The 22,820-nt window shown below is 39.7% G+C and overlaps 1 protein-coding gene across 4 annotated transcripts; it reads right to left on the bottom strand.

The window, feature by feature from the left end:
* Positions 1-133: 133 nt before the first annotated feature.
* On the bottom strand, positions 134-22,710 carry LOC135488977 (inositol polyphosphate-5-phosphatase A-like). 4 transcript variants are annotated; one of them, XM_064774012.1, is made up of 18 exons: positions 22,529-22,710; positions 21,903-21,944; positions 14,548-14,648; positions 13,701-13,788; positions 12,862-12,925; positions 12,540-12,571; positions 12,347-12,418; positions 11,825-11,877; positions 11,554-11,617; positions 11,352-11,407; positions 10,954-11,038; positions 10,394-10,486; positions 10,097-10,171; positions 9,753-9,826; positions 9,383-9,494; positions 9,047-9,103; positions 8,747-8,783; positions 134-1,819 (listed from the first exon to the last, which is right to left on the bottom strand). In XM_064774012.1, the coding sequence occupies exons 1-18, from the start codon at positions 22,589-22,591 to the stop codon at positions 1,629-1,631; spliced, it is 1,359 nt and encodes a 452-aa protein (XP_064630082.1). In that variant the 5' UTR covers positions 22,592-22,710; the 3' UTR covers positions 134-1,628. The 4 variants fall into 4 exon arrangements, with proteins under 4 accessions (XP_064630082.1, XP_064630081.1, XP_064630080.1 ...); XM_064774011.1 differs by having other exon boundaries at positions 8,543-8,783; XM_064774010.1 differs by having other exon boundaries at positions 1,679-1,819; positions 7,878-8,783.
* Positions 22,711-22,820: the final 110 nt, after the last annotated feature.

The following is a 22,820-nucleotide window of genomic DNA, read 5'->3' on the forward strand; positions in this document are numbered from 1 at the left end:
TTTACCACCTAAAGTCGTTGAACTCGTATCCTTGTACTACCTCATCAAGTTTCAAATTGCCTGTTCTACCAAAACACCTAAATGAGAAAGAAACATGCAAAAGTCCCCCCCGCCCCGCCCCCCCCCCCCTCCCCCCAAACTTTTGGTTAGTTCTCACCAAAAGTTAGAAACATCATCTGGCTCTCCAATAAAACCACTGGAGTTGAATGGAAACTGGAAGCTTCTGACATGACGATAGGTAACAAAATACACATTAGTGACCCATCACATTCAATATGGGTTGCAAGCCTGAGTCATCCATATGTTCGTATGGGATCTCAGCTACATTTTGACACAAATCCCCTCTTCATATCTTTTGTGGTCCAAATCTCTCCCAATTCGATATTTGTATCATTGAATGGTCATTAAGCCCAGCCCTTCCATTCAAACAAGCTATACCAATCACATTTACATCAACCCAATTAAGATAGGATTTTTATCTTAAAATGGGCAAGAAAATACATTCTGAGAAAACCTAGAGTATTTATAACAGGTTTAAGTTACGAATACAAAATTATTAACAAACTGATGTCATGGTCAACGACACAGGATGATACAGCCGAAAGCATGTCTGAGTAGCTGTAAATACTTAACAACCAGAAGATGAAACTGACAAAAGAGGGCGCTCAGATGCTTTCAGCAATCCATTTTTTGTATCGCAAACATGAGCCCTGATTGTAACAACTTCTCAAATATACCTTCAAGCACTGTACATTTCTTTTTTCCAATAATATACGCCAGAATTGACCTTACGCCGAGAATTTTCTTCTCACTTCTCTCTCTTCGTAATAACTGGACTAAGGACTCTCTGTTTTGAATCATCCATCATATTCCAATACCTTTTTCATCCCTTTTTTGGTGACCAGGCAAAGCCGCGCACCAAACTGCCCTCAGATAATTCAAAATGATATCTAGCGGACACAGGTCAAGGACGTGACTAACAAATAAATATCACTTAACGAATAAAATTCCATGATTTACTGTCACAACAGTGCTTCATAAAGCAACAAACACTTACTAGAACTTGATAGAAATGTCTTTAAACAATAGCTCAAGCACAGTGATTCAATCTGACCGCCAGCAGACCTATTAATACATGTAACACTAAATCAAATTGGATTCGTGCACTGTGTCCATAAAAGTGTACTGCTGTTCTAGTGCTGTATTTTAAAACCCATTAGGAAATAAACTTTCGACAATGGAAAACTTTAAAGTGTAAATCTGTTGCCCCCATGAGGTCACGAGTGTTGCTTGTACTTTGGAAAACAATTATTATGTATTTCTGCCCTGAAATCTCGAATTGAAATCCCATATGCATGGACACATCATAATGACCAGGTTGAAAATTTACAATTTTTACAGTGTTCATTCAAAATGTACATTTTTCTAGACATGTTAGATTATCTCTAGTATTTTACAGAGGATAGCAACATACTCTCTTATCATGATATCATCAGCAGCAACGTGCCGATCTAAAAGAGAACACATTCCATATTACACTTTGCCCGTTTCATAAACACCCTGGGTACCTATTGATAGATAACGCTTTTATTCGTGGGCCGAAAAAACTTTAAAGTAACTTTTTGTTATTACACTGACGTCTCACGGAAAACCCGCACCGATGCACCGTTTTGCCGCACGTGGATATATTTCGTTGATTCGATTTGCGAGATGCGGACCTGCTGTTCCGGTACCTGGATGGAAAGAGGGCGTGGCATCTCATCGGTTTCCTTAGAAACAGTTGACGATGATGTTGGAGATTCTGACGGCGGCACCTTAGCTGAAATGGGATGTGGGTAAAAATTAGGAAGAGGAGGTAGTAACTATGAAACAATGTTTTTTTCAAATTCGTAATATTTCCGGACAATTTGTCCTAAAAATCAGTGCCATACAGCAAATTTCAAACTTCCTAGCCATCATTTTAAGTGAAACAAACCTAAATACACAATATCTGCTCAAAACCCTGCAATACAAATAACATTCAATCCTTAGTCCAACCATTATCTCCATAAAAGACCTTGAAGCTGCAGTGTAAAATATGTTAGATCAAGCACGCCAAAATTTTACGGTCTAAAACGTCCGTAAGTAATAGCATGGTCCCTTTTCATTGAAAAAATTAGGGCCCCAATAGATCAGTGAAAGTCTTGTACAGATTCATCGGTGCATAAATTTGGTTACTCTAAGACTTTAAATGTGACCCGCTCTACCAAAACTAGGCGCTTGTCGCATCTGAACTTGACAGGTTGATACGGACTTGTTGTTCATTTCCCTATTGTAGACCTTTGGTGAAATGTAACCAAATCAGTTTGTAATAGATTTCACAAAAGGTCTACAATAGGGAAATGAACAACAAGTTCGTATCAACCTGTCAAGTTCAGATGCGACAAGCGCCTAGTTTTGGTAGAGCGAGTCACAAATGCACTAAGTTTTTAAGTTTATCATTACCAAAGCTTTCACCATCGGGTAACAACAACCGACTCTCAACAGGGAGAGGGGGAGACACCAGCTCCCTGAGATATGGGCAATCGTTTGAGGTCACGCATGCACATTGTGCACAACTTCAGTCTTCACTGTTGAAGCCTACCAGAAGGAGGTGAAAGCTATGGCAAGCTTAAAAACTTTCTGCATTAGATCAGTGAAAGGATACCCTAGAGTGAATTGTTAGGCTTATTTGGTGATGTGGTCTCAGCAGTGGCAATGTTACTTTTAAATCTGATGTGATTTAACCTTGAACAACATCATGAAATTGTCAAAGAGATTATTATGGGGGTTGTGCAGTAGATCCTATGGAACTGATGAATAAGTGAAATTCTACTGTCCGTCTTGGAAGAACTCGTCAACAATACCGGTGTTGTGAAGTGTTAGTGTGGAAGTAATTTGTTTTTTGGGACGGTGAATTACTGGTAGTCAATTAAAGGACTTGACTAAGTATTTTGTTTGAGAATTTTGATTACCGTTGAGGGACAAAGAAAAGGAAGGACAAACTTTTTAGGTGTGCAAATCAAAAAGACACTAATACTGTAAACTACCAAATTTTTGTGGGCCGTTTATTTTGCGTATTTTGTGAATAACTGCAAATTGCAAAAAAAGTGATTGAAGAAATTGAGATCTGCCAGAATGAAACTTGTTTTTTTTATTATTGCTGTAAATCACAAAAATAAACAGCCACAAAACCTTGGCCGTTTAAAGCAGGGAAAAACAAAATCCAAGTACCGAAACCAAAACAGAAAAAAAATTCCAAGGATATAAAATATAAGACTTTTTACACCAGATGCATGTGTAAGTGTATTATGTGGAATGAGAATTTACACATGAGGCAAACCAATCAAAAACACATGAGAATCGTGCAAATAAATCCTGAAGTTGGTTGTAGAGGTATGACGTTTTCAAAGGTAAAAAATGATTGTTTCGATCTCCCCACCCTCTTATCGAACGTTGATAGGATTTTTCGTTGAGAAAGTAAGAAACTGATGCTTCCCCTGCATTCCAGAGTTACTGCGGAAAGTAGGACAGCATCCTTTCTTATTTTGACGATATGTTTTGTAATCATGGGGTCCATGACCTAATGTGACATAATACTTGTGACTGACTTGCACAGATGATGGCAGTGTCCACTGACAAATCCGGGTTCTAATTTCAACACAGAGTGCATGTAATCTAAAGACCTCCTAGGGCAAATGGGATGAAAATTTAACCTAAACGAAATATTAGGCCAAAAGTTGCAAAACAACATGCAGCATATCAAAAGCAGGTCAGTTAAAACATTGAGGACGGCACACAACTGAAATCATATGTCTGTAAGATAATTCATCACGATGTTCAAGGTCAAAATGACTTTCCAGCTCTTCAATGCGGCATTCTTTTCAGGCAGCATGTTAAGGTTTGGTACAACTCAATACCAAAGTTACCCATTTCACTGACATTGCTCATTTCATTGCAGCAAGCTCCAGATGAGCAGCTTTAAATTGCTGCGACCAACGGAAATTATCACCTGCAACAAAAATCGCTCGTTTGCGATACTCGTTACAGGTGTCAATGACAAGGATCAGCTGCATCTACACCAATACTCAAAAAATCTATGTTGTCAGTCCTCAAAGTGTTAACCTCATTTATGAAACAAAATGGTTGGACTAAGAAAAGAAACTGAAGAAATTCAAATTGGAAAAATATCCTAACCTACAGGTATAAGAAACTATGGTTAGAAATGGTCAAATGCCTTTTTTTGAGAAAAGGGGCAAAAATAGGCCAATGGAAAGTGCATTACTAGAGCAAAGTTCAATGTCTGACACTAATTGGCCATGCCACATGAACACTTATTAAGCATTCACACCAGACCTCAAGAAGGCTAGGTAAATATCAAATATTTTACTAAATCTTGACCACATTCTTGAATTTGACAACCTCAGTTTTACCGATGGCGTTTTATATCATCAAATAATTTCATACCAGTCGTTTCCTTTTTGTACGATTGAGAATAGAAAGGTTTTACACCATCACACCTCAGAAAAAGACTTTATAAAGAGAGGATATTGATTTTGTGAAGCACTTTTTGGAGATTAGCTGGCATCAATCTCGACAACACGACCCATTTCTAACCAACAGAATCTTCAAGTCATCAATCAAAACGCATACATCAAACAAAACAGCCTGCAATCGGAGAAATGAATAACATGCAAAACCAGAACATGAATAAGTGAAGAAATACTACGTCTTTACTTGACCCTTTCACTGCGGCAGCCATTTTCAGCAGTGGATACAGATATTGAACAGTGGAGCTCACTTTAATCAGAACAGTCGAAACTATTCAAAAGTGTCGCCATCTATTAGGAAGAAACTGATTATTCCTGAGTGTGTTTAGTGTGGGTGCGACTAAATGCTGGTGATGAATATTGTAGATGGGCATGACATGGTATGCACGGCACCCGCACAATATGAGACCACGTACATGACGTGCTGTGTACGTCACCCGCACTGAAAGGGTTAAGTGATCAATGTGAATATATCATGTTGATATTGTGTGATATTGTGGTGATATAACGCTTAAGGGAAGACAATCTCAAAATGAATCGGAGGTTTCAAATTCTCGAACATCAGATCTGTGCATAAAATTCCAAATAATCCTAAACGTGAGTTCATTGAGAATGAGAGACTTTATGCTAAAGTGGATCAGGTGTCTGTAAAAATTCACTGAAAACAACAAGCTACCAGTCCCATGTCGATTTCAAACATGAAAAGGCGAATATTGTATTGAACTGCTGGCACTGTCCTACCAAGTCCTCATCACTGACTGTACTTCACACATACGACATTGAATTAAAAGACGATCTTCATTTGTATGAGATTTAGGCCTTGACCAAAGTGGAACACATATCATCAGACTTGTACGCAATTTAAATCAGCAAATGTTTTAAAAAGTTTCTGGAAGCTGTATGATGTTCAAGTAGGCCAACTTGCTGAATTCATCTGCAATTTGTGTTTATGACAGGTAATCTACATTTGCAGTAGTATTTACGATGAATAGGCCTACAACTGAAGCAGGAAATCTCATTTAGACAATAGGCTACACAAAGGTGACCCCTTGTTCGAGAAATGTACAGGTAACGATAATTTACAAACAGAACTTTTCAGCCATAAACCAGTATACCAGGCTAAGCACAGGACCCGGTTGTTAGAAAGCATGTTAGCTCATAAACAGCATGTCCACTTACGTTTATGTACATAAGTGAACATGACACAATATGTTTACATCAAAAATATTTATGCCGAGAGAGAATATCTCATTGTCGGGAACATATTTTTTTGTAATAAAACTAAGCAGCTTCAAGTTCAATTCAGATAATGATCCCTGAAACGAAAATAAATTACTGAACAGTTCCATTTTTCAAGATCTTACAAAACATTGATGACAGCAAATTTCATCAAAGTCGTCCATTATTATGAAACTGACACTACAATTTTGAACACTGCCTAAACATCTACAACTAGACCCATGACAGCCAGATATCATTCCAGACAACAGTTGAGGATTACAGTACAGCTTCACTCACAAGGGGTCACTGGGGACAGTTCAGAAATCAGAGAAAACGACTTTAAAAGGATCTTCAACAGCGCCAAGTATGCACTGGCGTAACTTGGTAAATTTCCTAAAAAACTTTTTATGCACCTGCATTTCATTTATTTGAATCTTGTTCCAGCTCCCTTTGCTGGTCAAATGAGGAAGTTTAGAAGATACTTTTATCATGGTCAATAGATTCCCCCTAACACATTTTGACTTTAGATGGCAGCACTTCTCTCACTAGCCACTTAGCACAATGATAGCCTGCTAAACATTTAGAGTACGCTCAGAAACTGTGACTGATACAGACCTGTCTTACAAAATGTTTCTCAGAAATCACACGACTAAATCATCAAAGGTTTCATTTATGAAATTGACAAATGATAGAACATTCAGCACAGATCTGATGCGTTTTCCGGGTCACTTTTATGTTTTACTCACTTCTATTCTTTCATTCACCACAAATGAAATGTTATTGATGTAAAAAAATTTATAAATTAAAAAAAATTTTGTCATAAATTTTTACGTTTTCACCATGATAACACACAATACTGTAAACCACAAAATCTTTGCGGGGGTTTTATTTTTGCGAATTTGGCAATAAAAACCAAGGCGTGCGAAAATAAAATCCTGAAAAATACTTTTCTTATTGGAAAAACTAAAAGGAAATTACTAATATTCCAAATAGTTTGTTAGAAATTTTAATCAATCACGAAAGTGGCACAAATGTTTTGTGGTTTACAGTACACAATGAAAGGAAACTGATCTTGCCAGTACTCTCGGTCTAGTAGAAACAGACAGCCATGTGAATTTATCAATTAAAAAAAAAATTTCTTCAAAAAAGATACAGGAGCATGAGACATACTGACAAGATCAAGTTTCCTGCGTAATCTAAGTCATGCAGCAACGGTTACCACAGTTTCATAAAACAACAAACAAGTTTGAGCCAATTTGTGAGATAGAATCTTTCAGACCGTCACCGCCCTCTTTCCAATAGGGGTGGGCCGAAGAAAAGAGGGTAATTGAAATGAGGTAAATCAGAAGGGTGAGGTTAAAAAGCCGTTTACAATTGCCTGAAAGCAAGTTGCGTTACAGGACAGAGAGAGAGGAAATTGTTGAGAATCATATCAAGAGGGGATTTAGTGACATTTCTGGTTAATATTCAGTAGTTTGATTATGGTGCATTCGTTCATTCTGTACACTATTTACTACCTATATGTACGGATGTGTAGTGTCAATTTAGGGTGGATTAGAGGTGAATCTCACAGAAGAAGGTTCACTTCCAAGTTTGCTGTAATCATATAAGTCATCCATATTGTACCATACATGCTTTAGTGTCCGTCTGTAGGGCTTAATTTCAGACCTACCCTCTTTTCAAAAGTGAAACATACAAAAAATGCATTTGGAAGCAAAAGTGACACATTCTGAGGACAAAGTAATTTGAACATGTTGAAGTCTTGGATAGCTATGATAAAACTGTCACAGGGGAAAAGCCCTTACAAGAATTATCTTGCATTATCATTTCAGCCCAAGATGCTGAAAAGACAGGAACATCGATCAGCAACATACAGAGCGCGTCTGAGATTGATTTGCACCACATTGCTGAGTCTATGAAAAAAAACAGGGGTGGAATTTTGCAAATTTCGTACAAGTGTAAATCAATTCGATGAGATTGCAGCAAACTTGGTTTGAGATTAGGAATAGGAGGTGATTAACCCTCGTACCACAGATTTTGTTAGTCATTCAAAAATAAAAAGCATGCAGAAGTCATGCAGAAACTTACACCACTATGTTTATGGGGATAGACACAACATCGAAACAACGCTTACTACAGCAGTTCACACGACGGACACATGCCGGATTTCTTTGCAACATTTAGGACGGGATTCCTCTTCACAACACCGGGTTTGGTCGACTCGGACTCAGCGCCAGCGGCTTTAGTGACGTTGCAGTTTTCTGCATCCTGGAGCTCTTTTTCAGTAAAGTTCTGATCAGATGTGGTCGAGTCGGGGGCTTGGTTCAGGAGACACTGATTATCTGCTGACAACACTGTGTCGTCTGCTGACGATAATCTTTCATCAGGAGCAACCTCCGAATCAGACTTTGTATTATTGGAAGAACCTGGGTTTGAAATCACAATGGGGTGGTCAAGGGCAGCATCAGCTGCAACTTCACGACCAGGATGTGCATCTTTTGATTCAAATTTTGACAAATCATTTTCAGGTTGGGATTCAATAACTTGGACCTGCACACTGTCCTCGTCCACTGGGACTTCTTCAGTATCAGTTTTTGGCCCCGACGATGAAGCATCATCATCATCATCATCATCATCATCAGATGACTCACTTGACGAGTCGTGGAGACGACGTTTATGATGCCACTTAAACGCGCCAATAACATTTTCAGCACGCATAACATCACGAGCCACATCACTAAACGAAGCCTTACTCTTCAAACCAGGGCGGCCATTTTGTGCCTCTCGCACGCGGCCTTTTAGACTACGGCGTATATCGGGGTGTAATTGTTGTTCTTTTTCAAATTTCGCATTTTCGTGTATGTTAAAGTTATCCATTTTGGAGTCTTGCAGCTCTTCGCCATTTATGGAGATTATGCGTCGTCGCAGGATTGGTGAAGTCTTCATTGGGAGCATACCTGTGCCATGGCGCATGTGGAAGTGAAGATATATTGGCTGGAAGAAAACAGGAAAACATTTCAGACGTAAAGTTTTTTAAAGCAACACCATATTGAATCTTTCCCAAAGGTGATGTTTTGTCAAAGTTAGAATTGAATGTAGTGATGAGTATAAACCAAGTTCATGGGTAGTAGACTTTCCAGGAAATGCATGATGCCTCTCAGCTTCACTCAATGAGCCGCAATTCTAAAAGTTCAAACAGGTTAAGGTATTTATATTCTAGGAGGGAAATTGAATGTGGACTGCTGTTCATATACTACCTTGTGATCACCCATGCATACAGTTGGTCCAATCATACTGTAGTCTATTGGCATACTCTGCAAAGAAAAACAATCAGAAAATATCAATAACTCGTTCAAGGACGGTCTCTCCAGCTAGGAGTATGAATGGGTACCTTGGGAGTACCTGCCAGGGCTAAAAGGGTTCAAGGCACAGCATGTCACAGCTGAATGTGATGTCACAAAAACAACCGACTTTGGACACGGATACCTGAATTCAATCAACTGATCTTGTCAACAATAAGTTGGCTTCCGTACTGATATTATGATTCTACTTCTGTACAGCACAGAAAACTTTCTAACTAACTACGAACTCACCGTCGTAATGCAGTCCTGGGCGCTACGATTCAATACAATACGATCGCACCAGGCCGGGCAACGGGTTTTCATATATGATGTGCCATCGTCCACATCCTCACTATACGGATAGCTGAAGAATAATTTTGATATTATTGGGATTTTTAGTGGCATTTGGTGACAGACATCTTTTCCAGGGATGTTTACAAATGCTGGCAGGACATGAGCATGAATGAAAGCTAAGTTACATGAGGTTGTCTGACATCAACTATATTCATGAGCAGCAGACAAGCCAGTTCATAATGTTTATTTGCATTGATTCCTAGGCGACGGGCAAGTGTCCTAGAAGTTTCCACATCCAGTAGAGACAAATCTGAAGTAATAAGATTACCTTGGAGGGAAGGTGACCTCAAATTCATGGAGTCTGTCATGGAAAGCCCTCAGTTCTAAATCGTAGTCTTGAAGCTGGAGGAGATGAAAATGAAAAGATTACAGAAAGGATGTAGGGCAGTAATCATTTTCGTGGGCCACGTGGTGATGCCTCTTTGCAAATCGAAAAATCGTTTTCTTTTTCACATCTGCGGTACTCCTTTTCAAGATGGTGGCAACTTACTTGTACCAGAGGCATTGTAAGGAATGAAATCAGCGCCTCTAGTGTCAAAATTGAGATGGATTGGGGCGCTGAAAATGTACAATCTCAAAAACAGTTACGTTAGAATGCAGAGATGTTCTCACCCATCGTTCCTTAGCAAAGAGTTCGTGGTGTTGGTCATGATGATCAAATGCTTTCTTCTCAACTGTTAGCACCATCTGAAAAAGTTCAATAAAGCTTATAGTTAGTACATTGTATTTTGTATAGCTCCCTGTAACAGTATTGCAAACCCATCCATGACTGAAATTTTGGGCCACAAAAATAACGGCGACGGACAGAATAAACAGAAACTGCCCAGGAGTTACAAAGGCCAAGGATCGTTGTATCTTTCAACAGACTTTTCAAACGCCCCAAAAAATACACCATATGTCTCCACCCACCTTCTCTGAGTTAGTTGTGTCTTTATATATCAGTTGTGAGAGTTCATTTTTCTTATTTTTTGTGCTGTGCACAGTGGTTTTGTCCGTTAATCTCTGGAAGAGGAATAGCATTAAATAGTTGGATTAATAAGGTTTTGGATGCCTAGCCTAGTCATAAAGGAGATCGTGCAGGAACGATCTTGGTCATCTAAACATATCGCTTGGTGGAATAACCAACTTAGAATATCGTCCTACATGTACACATATAGGTTAGATTCACTTTACAGATGCTTGATAACCAGGTCTCGCCCTTGAACCTCTGCCACTGGCACTGCACATTGGTCCTCAGATGGCCAACCTACTGGCACTGCTGGTCGAGTTCAAGTGAGCGCCTTCTGGTTGCTCCTTGAAAACTCCTGATTGATTTCTGTGGAGACCAGGGTAATACATGTAATAAAATGGTATCCCAAAAGTGCTTTGAACAGGGAAACATGGAAAAGCACTATATAAGAACACAATATCATTATCATTATATAAGGGCAACAATCTGTGTCCATATTTTACAATATGATTATACATACCTTAGTTAAGTGATACATGTCCAGTCTGAAGTTGAAATCTCCAAACATGAACATGGGAACATTCTCTAGGCTGTCATTTTCTAACCTGAAATTGACAAGGAGCAAATAAGTTTACAGATGGCGATTTCTGGTCTGAAATTACAATCTCTGAGCACAATTTGACATGAGAAGCATTGGCTCTCCCCTTTTAACACTTTAAAGGCCGAATTATTTAAAAAAAGTTTTTTTCAACATTTTTCAATGAGCTGCTTTTTGAAGTCTGTAGCTTGAAACAGAGAAGAGTTAGATTCCTCGAAATCACCGTAAGCGATCTACTACCTACACGCCATCTATCAGTAGGCGGGAAAACTGTGTCTACTAAATAAAATCTACCACACATAATTTCTCACTTGACTTACCGATTTAATGTGTGTTCCAGTGCTCTTTGTCGGTAATTTACATAACTAGATGGACTCTGAAATTAAAGTTGATTCCACTTATAAATTTCCATGAATTCGGAAAAATGCCTTTTCTAATACTGATATAAATGCTTTCTGCATCTTCAACAAGCACAAATGATTTTATCTATTTGATTCATGGGAAAAAGATTACTTTACTTACGGATTCCATGGAGACAAAATTTGATGCATCGTGGAAGAGATGAATATTCACTAAGTCAAACACACTGGAAAGAAAGAGGGAACATTGAGGAAAATATGACTTCATTCATGGTTTGGAACGAACTACCATAATATTGGCCTCAACGATGGAAATTTGAAGCCATCACAAGGCTTTATAGGAGCCATCAATGCTACCCATACGTCTGAATCTTACATAACTGTTGTATAGCTTTTGACTTTTCCCTGACACCATTATTCAGTTATGCTCCTACCTGTTGTTCAGCATCCATCGCGTCCGGATAAACCCTTTCCTGGACCAACGACACTGAAAGATGGCGATGCACCAAAATAAGTACAATGTATGTCACAAGATAGGATGATGAATTTGAGAGACACGAGTCTCTTGGAGAGTTCAGATGAGACACAGTGTCAACATCCTCCTTTTGGAGAGAAGAGAGCGGACTAGGACTAAATCAGTACCAAAAGTTTGTAGGTTGGAATCCACTTCACTGCTCAAATAAGGGTTAGAAGTAAAGGCCTTTATTTGATGTACCAAATATTTAGAGGGCCTCATATGTGACCCGTCACAGCAAAACCAGGCGCATGTCGCTCTGAGCTTGGCAGGTTGAGACGGACTGTTTGTTCAATTCTCTATTGTCTGCCTTTTGTGAAATATGAGCACATCAATTTCTTCCATTATCTCCTGGTGTCATTTAGGCATCTTCTGTGCAACATGCGCCTGGTTTTGCTGTGACGGGTCACATATGTTTCAAGCTCTAATATCCTTTGCTTACCTCTGGGAAGAACTCCTTTGGAAATTTAGCCTTTTCTTTTATTGGCACTGATTCTATGTTACCAGATAGCACCTGCAATTGGCAGAGAGTACTAGGTTATGAAATATTTTGACAAGGAATGCGAGGAATCTTCAAATGAAGCATAATTTTCAACATTTTGAATCAAGTTGTCAAACAATCTTAGTATTCTTACCTCTTTCCCGTCAACTGGCACAAAACCATGTTCTGCAAAACGGAAATCGTAAACATCATGGCAGATAACAACTTAAAACTGTGTGAGGCACATTCAGGATAAGACACCTAATTGACGTTATAAATTATCTCGGAAACAGAGACTTAAATTCAAGAGGAAAAGGATCAGCATGGCCACTGCCAACGGAAGTGGACACCACACAAATCATGAATCACAAACACAATCCCCCTCTGTCAACTGGCAAACATGGCATGTTCCAGAAGCATTAAACATTTGTTAAACAAATTCAAATCCTTTTGAAGTAATTACACGTAATACTCACTTTCAAAGTTCCATATTTGTACATCTTTTACTGACTCGTGGACAAAATATATACTCCCTAGTGCCTGCAAGAAGACAATACAAGAAATTATTCCTAACACCTACTGAACACCCAGGATATTAATGCTTAAAAGGGATAGGAAGCCCTTGAGTGAGGTGATCGTCATATCAATGATGAGAAATAAAATCAGATTTTGTCATCAAACTCGTGACAGGGAAAACAAGAATCAAGCCTTATTTGAAAGGGACAATGTATCAACTTATGCCCTTCACTGTTCCTAGATTTGCAAAACTATACGGTAGACAAATTTTATACAAGTATAGCGTGTTTTAGTGCGAAACCAAATTCACCACTTCAGTTTCCTCCCTTATGATTAGCATAGGACGCAACATATTTGCTGGTGCAAGAATCATACATTGTATGTCTGCAGTCTGCATGAATCTAATCAAGACAGCCCATGTTTTAGAACAGAGTGTATTTCCATTTATACCTGGTCACCTAATATTTATCCTTCTCACTCCTATTTGTTGTCAACAATGTCATAGAAATTGTTTGTCCCGGCAATCTCGTTCGCTCAATATTTTCAACGTGACTGGACGCAATAGTACTTTGTAGCTAAACCTCATTGTTATCAGTGGGCAAATAGAATTGTATCAATGGCTCTCAAACTGTCAAAGTCGAATATAGATTGGCACTTGAGGAAGTCTTATTCCAAGACATTTTTGCATTATTATCGGCTAGATTTCACAGTGAATGACAGATGACTCAGAGGGACAAGGTTTATATAGAATTTTTAGCCCTTTTAGAATACTTCCAGTACTCAGAATCATTCAACTTACGGTGAATTTATCAGCTGCTGTGAAATCCTCGTCTAAAAATACCCGTCCTTTGTCGTAACACTCAAGCTCATCACTTGCCAGAAGTGACCTGAAAAATATTGAATATTGAAAATATCAGCAGCTGCTTTTTGAATATCCGGATCAGATTTTACCTTTTCACAGCTGTTGCAGTAATAATGATCGAGATCATGATAAAACAGACAGCTGTCTACAGTAGACTCAAACCAAAAATATATTGAAGTTCTTCATGACATTAATCTTTTTCATGGGGTGGTTTCATAGGCCAATTTCTATTGTTATATTGTAAAACATCAATTCAACATCTAATTGCAATCAACAGCCTAATCTGGTTGTCACTACATCCAGAAACAAGCTCCAGACAGAATAGAATTGAAATTATTGCTCAACAAAAATAATACATTGCATAGACTAGAGCACAGAAACTATACTGTACAAATTACAAAAGTACATAAGATGGATTTTTGAAAGGACGGCTCCTAGCAGAGCTGACAGGCAAGAATAGTCCCCATGTTTCCAAGGCAAAAGGTCCTCAGGGGCAGAACCAAGGATCCACAATAACAATTTCTCTTCTCAACAGAACAAATTTCTTGATGTTTTTCTTAACTCCTTGAACCCCAGACTCCCGGACACAAGTGCTTGAACAGCATCTGAATCTGCATCTGAACAAACAGGAGATTCCCCCCAGTTTTTTCCCCAGTCTGCAAAACTGACTTGTGGGGTACACATACTGTACATGAAGGACCAAGACACAACAGCCGGTCAGTGGGCCGAGGTTTCAAGGGTTTTAGATTACAATGAATTGTTGACAGATATCCATCAAACTTACTTGATAAAATCATTGACAAACTGCATAGACTCTTCATAGTTTTTACCTCCAACCTCCTGACAATGAACAGCTATAAAATCTGGCTGGAGACGAGAGATGCACTGAAAAGACGGGAAGAAGAAACTGTTACAAAACGTTACAAGCCCTCCCTTTAAAGCCCTGGTCAGCTGAATACTCCCATAAAAGTCTCTTCTGTAAATTGTTTGACCCTGTCGACGCAGTGTAGGGTAATATCGCTCGAACGGAAGACTGTTGGTTTCTGCATGAAAGTGGTAAAAACACTGCAGAGTACGTGCCTTGCCCAACACGTAACAACTCGATTTCAAACACTGCACTGCAACATTGTAAACAAATACCCTCCCTCAAATGAACCCAATTTCCACCCACACAACACCCACATCAGTTATTTGCTCAATATTGAAAAATTAAAAAATGTACAGCATAAGTCCTGACTTCTTGCGTGTGCCATTGATTTTCTCATGCATTCTGACACATCATAGCTGTCAGATGGGAGACAATCTTCACCCATGGATACAGCCCAGGTCTACCTAATTCATTTGACAGCGTTAGATTCATTAATTATACAAAGCCCTGGGTGGCATACTATCCTGTTTTTGATCAAGCCGTCCAAGTTCCATCCACACAAGGACGATAAAACTGGATGAAATATGCTTGGGTGAAATTGATCAAATTCCATCACATTTAGGAGGAGACAGTACCATGGGATGTGAAGATAATCTGCAGCTTTGAGGCAGTAATTGCATGCCGGCAAGTCCCCGCGGACTTATAACAGAGCTTCCACTTCCCTAATTGCATGAACTCGTTAGAGAGATAATTACACCACACAGAACCTAATACCCAGACAGACCATCAGAGTCTTGGTTTCAGATGGTCACGAAGGCAACTCCAGGAAGAACCCATCATTATATCTCTTCAGTTTCCGCACTGGAAATAACCTACAGCATCAGGTCAACCACCGCCTCCACCACAACCATCTGCCATCGAGATTCTCATGAATATCTTGTTCGACTTGTAAAGAATATTGATCTACTTCTTTTACTGTACGTGACCAACGGAATGCAATCACCAGGCAACGTTATCCATACACCATCAGCTCGAACAGCGCAGCCCTGGATGCCTATTTTACGCCAATTCAAATCCATGCTTCATGATTGATGGCTGCATCCTGAAAACGCATCACTCACTTTTTCTCAGACAATTTTACATCTTTACCTATCAATGTTCGTGGTTTTTATACTCTACGAAGAAAATTCTTGACTGTATCTATATGAAGCAGATGTTGTTCTTGGTTTACCGCTCAATTCTTTCAACCAATTTTCGACTGATTTTTCAACATTTCAATATTAAAATGTTATTTGGTCAACATTAACATGGTCATGGTGGAAAACCGAACATCTGCGCTTGTTCCAACTCTGCTGAAGAGTTTTGCCTCTCTGACATGTCTGGTGGCATGCAGGGAAAGTTAGTTGTGGTTTGGGGAGTCTGAATGGGAAAAAACTTCATTGAGAATACAGTGGAACCTCTCTATAAAGGACACCCTCGGGACTGACAAGTGCTGTCCTTAGTAGAGAGGTGTCCTGATTAGAGAGGTCAAAATGAATGTAAATGACCTATTTGGGACCAAAACTAGTGTCCTTAATAGAGAGGGTGTCCTTAGTAGAGAAGTGTCCGCTAAGGGAGGTTCTACTGTACATGTATTCTCAACTCATTATGATTTTTTGCCCGTTTGATGTGTTGTAGACTTTCTGTAAAATTGTTCAAGTCAGGGTCGTCCAACTAAAACACAAATGCAGGTGGCCGAAATACTTTTAAAACAGGCCAGTGTTCAGGATTGCCTTGGCATTCTTAGCAAGACTGGGTTCAAGCCTCAAGGTTGCCAAGGTATATGTTGACCTGACCCTCAACTCCTCTGCATTCTTTTGCTAGGAGGAATCGTTTAGGGAGGATTACACCACCATGACTACAGCTGGGTGCATTGGCCCGGTGACTCCATCTTTTGCCAGCTTTTACAGCAAACTGTCATAACCCTGACTACAAGTACGATGACTAATAAGTTACTGCAGCTCTGACCTGCACTTTTTTGGGTCCATATTTGATTCTGAAGGCACCCAACCACCACGCTCTGCTCAGCCATTCTTTTCTGGTTTTGAACATAATTTTTATCTTCCAGTAGGTAGTAGAGCAGAGTGGGCTACATCTCAGGCATCTCTGACTCAGGTAGGGATATTTTACCATTGACCTTGGCTCTGCCATTACATGTAGGTGTATTGGCTCGTTATCAGCCTGTCTGCGGTGCTCTGGGCAAGAACTGAGTGATAAAATACCAACAACCAACGATACAACTCATATTGTTTGTACAGATAAAACACATAATATGAAATGAACAACAGGATCCCCCAAAAGTACTTGATACACCGGTGAATAAATTTAGCAACTGACAATGACTGATGCTGAGTGAAACGAGATGTGGAAGGCCAATCTTCCCTGAATTTAGTCCTCTTCAAACTTCACGCCGATACCAACCAAAAAATCTTTACCACACATTTCTCGAAAGTCTACCGCCAAGATCGAGTGTTCAACAGTGGCCATTACTCTTGTTTACAAGGCAGTATCGATCAAGACTTACATTACCCAACCTCAACCTGGTCTATAAATCTATATCATAATACTATAAGGCGGCTCGCTAAAGTGCCATTTGGGGGTCGTGTTTCTTCTCGAAATTTTGCACGTTTGCAGGTGATATGTTATCCTGATGCAACGTCATGTTTATTTTCGGAAATTTACTTCAGCGGAGCAGTAATGAGGGATTTTTAATCGGACACGGTCAATTCTCCTTATCATTCACGGAAGCCAAGCCATTGCTGTTCAGTTATGCAGGGGATTAATGAATCACCTGCACTCCCTGTGGGGTGACTAACACTACCTGTTGAACGGCTGGCTGTAGGGGGATGATTGGAACAGCCTGTACACGTGTTGACCTGCTGAACCAAGGTTAATGTTATTTTCAATCCACGATTGTAGGTCACCTGATCTTCGAGATTTCGCGGGAAAGAAATTGTAAACAAACGCATGTGTGCAGTTCAAATGTAAACAAAAAAGTATTTTGATACTTTTGGTTGCTGGACTTGGGTTTTCCCGCAGTAAGGAGCTGGGGTCAAATTGATGGTCTATCGTATATTGGTACTGTATTAGCCAGAGCTAGCCCTTGATTATGAAGGGATTTTCAAATTAAGGTTACAATGGTATGTTTATGTGCTCACCACAGCTTTCAAAACTTGATGTATCTGAAGAGGCACTCTGAACTTGGCATGGCCTTATCAAGGAGCTGCTCACGGTGCTGAACTTCTAGCTTGCCTGTCGACTAAATGCCTTGCCCGAGATCATGCTACATGTAGGAGGAGCACGCATTTTAAAGTTTTAGTAGTGATAGTGAAATTGGTCCGAGCCATTTGGAGGCCGACATGTGAAGGCCTATCTGGGTTCTCCTCCATCTCCGTATAAAAAGGGGCATATTGCTGACTAAGGAACGAGGTATATTCACATTGCCTCATCATCTCATTCGGACCAATTGATTTACTTTTATATGCACGCATACATCACGCCACAGGGTCCGAGTCTGTGGACAAATGGTTGCAATGGTTTAATTTCTCTCTTCGATATTGCTCCTTTGATATTGCATTATATTTTCATTGCAATTCAATCTATTCAATGTATAGCCCATTTGAACCTGCCTGCGCCACGGGTACAATGCTAGTCTATATCATAATACTATAAGGCGGCTCGCTAAAGTGCCATTTGGGGGTCGTGTTTCGTCTGGAAATTTTGCACCTTTGCAGGTGATATGTTATCCTGATGCAACGTCATGTTTATTTTCGGAAATTTACTTCAGCGGAGCAGTAATGAGGGATTTTTAATCGGACACGGTCAATTCTCCTTACAACTCACGGAAGCCAAGCCATTGCTGTTTAGTTATGCAGGGGATTAATGAATCACCTGCACTCCCACCCCACAGGGTGACTAACACTACCTGTTGAACGGCTGGCTGTAGGGGGGTGATTGGAACAGCCTGTACACGTGTTGACCTGCTGAACCAAGGTTAATGTTATTTTTCAATCCACGATTGTAGGCCTAGGTCACCTGATCTTCGAGATTTCGCGGGGAAAGAAATTGTAAACAAACGTATGTGTGCAGTTCAAATGTAAACAAAAATGTATTTTTGGTATTTTCGGTTGCTGGACTTGGGTTTATCCGCAGTAAGGAGCTGGGGTCAAATTGGTGGTCTATTGTTTATGGGTGCTGTGTTAGCCAGAGCTAACTCGTGATAATGAAGGTTACCATGGTATGTTTATGAGCTCACCACAGCTCTCAATACTTGATCTGAAGAGGCGCGCTGAACCTGAAATGGCCTTATCAGGGAGCTGCTCACGGTGCTGAACTTCTAGCTTGCCTGTCGAGTAAGTGCCTTGCCCGAGACCTGGCTACATGTGCTACATGTAGGAGGAACACGCATTTTAAAGTTATAGTAGTGATAGTGCAATTGGTTCGAGCCATTTGGAGGCCGACATGTGAAGGCCTATCTGCATGGGTACTCCTTCTCCGTATAAAAAGGCGCATATTGCTGACGAAGGAACGAGGCATTGCCTCATCATCTCTATCGGACCAACTGATATACTTTTATATGCACGCATACAGCACCCACAGCTAGGTCCGAGTCTGTGGACAAATGGTTGGTTTAATTTGTCTCTTCGATATGGCTCCTTTGATATTGCATTAGATGTTTATTGCAATTCAATCTATTCAAGGTATAGCCCATTTGAACCTGCCTGCGCCACGGGTACAATGCTAGTGTTTCCATAACTCCGATCAAATTGATTGGAGTCGTTTATTGGTTGGCAAGTGGATATTAAGGGGAAATGAAATTTGCATGAACATAGTCCAATAATTTCTAGTAGAGTACTGGTATCGGATAGTCTCTTTATCACACATCGCCAGCGTGATGAATGTACTCCTTTTAGAGGCAGCAGGATCAAAGAGAAAATATGACGACTATGACTTTCAATACTAAGTTTCAGCAAATTTGTATGCATGATAACTGTATGCATTGTGTACAAATGCATTTCTATTTTCCTGGACCACCAGTAATTACGAACAGCGTACCCCTTTATGTTTTGAGCCACTGAATTAGGAGGAAAACAGGTATATAAACAAAGCGCATACCTCTTCTTGCAGAGCACTGAGTTCAATAGGCTGCACTGGTAGAAGAACTGGAATTCATGTGAAATGTAGTAACCTTAGGAAAACCAACAAGGTCTATCGCGTATTCCACCTGAGTGAGTGAGGCAATTGCTTCCAGTATTCTTGGCAATCAACACAAGAATCGATTGCGAAAACCAAGCCACATCTGCCAATGCCATGAAGATGAATGTATGCTTGTGCAACGAAGTAAGTTCAAAGTAGATATTCTGCAAGGCTGTCATCTTATAATCTTCTCAGATAGATGTACACAGGCAACAAAATAATGAAATAAGGATTGTTGATTATCTTTAACCCTAAAGGGCCTACTTGAATGCCCCAATTCCAAAGAAAGCCCAGTATCAGTACGCAGTACATGGAAAAGCAATAAAAATATATCAAGCTGACATCAACGGAGGCAATAATGATTTCGAACATTTCAATTTATAGAACAGGACTGGTCAATATTTACAAAGGAAATTATGGGACAAAGGCAAACACTCCAATGATTTTACTGCTACTATCTGTTCAATGCATGGAGGTGTTGACGGCAAGCATACTCTATTATTGCTAGTCTGTTTACACTGACATGATTCACCGACATTCAACTACTTGCCAAGCATACTGCATTATTGCTAGTCTGTTTACACCGACATGATTCACCGACATTCAACAACTCAACAATCTCTTTTCGCCCAAACAGGATACACACGTGCCGTCCAATCATGACGTCAACAGCTGACCAGGAATTCTAACGCCTGATCAGGTTCTGTCCGAAGGGGATGAAACAACAACGAGACTGTAACAAAAATTAACCAGATTTGCAAAAATTAGCATTTGCATTTGTCATATCCCATTCAGGCTGTCTCTGCAGGCCCAATACCTTTGGAAGTCCGAATACAATGTGACATACGTGTCTAACATTCATGACAATCTTACTTATCAAATCCATGACGTTTTTCCTGATACTTGTAGTCATAACTGGCGCCAAATAAGCCAACCAGATTTATAAAGCCTCTCATGTGAAAGTAACAAGTGCACCAACCAGACTTCTCCACAAGGCCATTCGTCAGGGCATCACACGCTACCTTGGAAGACACACCCTACCTTGAATTTTGTAAAGGGGTTTCTATAGTGCCACCTTTACCTTATATGTGACCCGCTCTACCAAAACTAGGCGCTTGTCGCATCTGAACTTGACAGGTTGATACGGACTTGTTGTTCATTTTCCTATTGTAGACCTTTTGTGAAATGTGACCAAATCAGTTTGTAATAGATTTCACAAAAGGTCTACAATAGGGAAATGAACAACAAGTCCGTATCAACCTGCATGACCTGTCGAGTTCAGATGCGACAAGCGCCTAGTTTTGGTAGAGCGAGTCACATATTACTGATAACCCTCCATGTAGGGGGGGGGGGGGTATTTTCTAGTAGGCCTATCACTCATAACCCAAGCAATCTTGCGCAGAAAATGACCCACCAATGATCTTCATTTCAACCCACACAATATTATTATAACACATAGGACTTGCCAGCACAAATAAAGGAAAACAATGTAGACTAGGCCAATAAACTGATAAAATTACAGGTCAATGACAAATAATGCATGGAGATGATAATCATGTGTGTACAATCCATATCTGAATACACAGGCCTTATGAATTGAACATCAAAATGAGTGTTCCTCATTCATACAGCTCGACATTTTTTTAGACCTGGCGAACATGAATTTGCCAAGAAGTCACTGGACATTAAAAGCAGTTAATTTTTGATAGATCAACAGTATTTACCTAAATGACATCCTGAAACATGAAATGTACAATTATGTATGAACTAAAAAACAACATTGAATTGAAGCTGTTCTATAATAATAAAGAAGAAATACTTTTGGACAATTAACTTAGAACTGAAATGACACTTCTAAGTGTTACTGTTAGTTGTCAATAAGAGTAACTGTAAACTGGTTTGCTAAGGGAAAGGTAATCCTAAAAGCCAAATGTGCGTGTATGACTGAATACTGCGTCAGGCTGCCAGCAGCGTTTTTTATATAACTTTACGGACAACGCCCCTGACAATAACACGGCCAAGCACAATTTACTCACCCCCATGAACTCGTTTAACCACATCTTCAGCATTCTATCGGGCTGAAAAAAGAAAGAAAATCATGCTACTTTGCTACATGTACATGCACATTGTACAAGGTGTGCACAGAACTCTCAAGTCAATAGACAATACCGCATCGGCACATGTGTAGGATTTCGCCGATTTAAAAAAAATATTCAATGTATCAGACACCATCCTTTTCATGTTTAAAGTAATCAACATCTGACATCTGATCAGACGTCGGACAATGTTATCATAACGTCACACAAAACACAATAGGCCGTAACGATGCAATAGAAAAGGGCCTATTCTAATTTTCAGGGACAGGGTAGGGTGCACAGACCTGGCCCTACAATTGAACTACATACCAACCCATGAATTGTATCAATCCCCCAGCAGGCCACAGAGAAGTCTTTGGTCTGTAGAATTGACCCTGCCCACAGAGAACAATGATAGCAGAAGGTTTTGATATCAACAAGGCCTTCTTATACATTATACTCTAGTTATAGTACATTTAGAAGTGTAAACAATCACCTTTCATTTTTGTACAGTAAATGTATGTACAGTATACATTCACATTCATACACTACAAAAATGCACTTTGATGATGAAGTACTTCACTTACGTCTTCAAAAATCGACCCAACGTTTGCTGTAACCAGCAGAACATTTGTATATTTTGACGCCATGGTATTGAGTTAAATGTCAAGACATCCAAATTAACGTCAATTTAATCCGAAAGGGGGAAATTAATCCATAATGTGCAACAACATTTCACAAAATTATGTTATCTGCTACACCTTCTCTGGTGACGTCATTCAATTATGTGTCTTGCCCCAAATAACATCGTCGACATAATTTGGGAAATTAATGTGGATAATAACACAATTAATGATCGAAAATTTAGCCTAGCATCTT

This window comes from Lineus longissimus, chromosome 6, assembly GCF_910592395.1.
Source record: "Lineus longissimus chromosome 6, tnLinLong1.2, whole genome shotgun sequence".
Lineage (NCBI taxonomy): Eukaryota > Metazoa > Nemertea > Pilidiophora > Heteronemertea > Lineidae > Lineus > Lineus longissimus.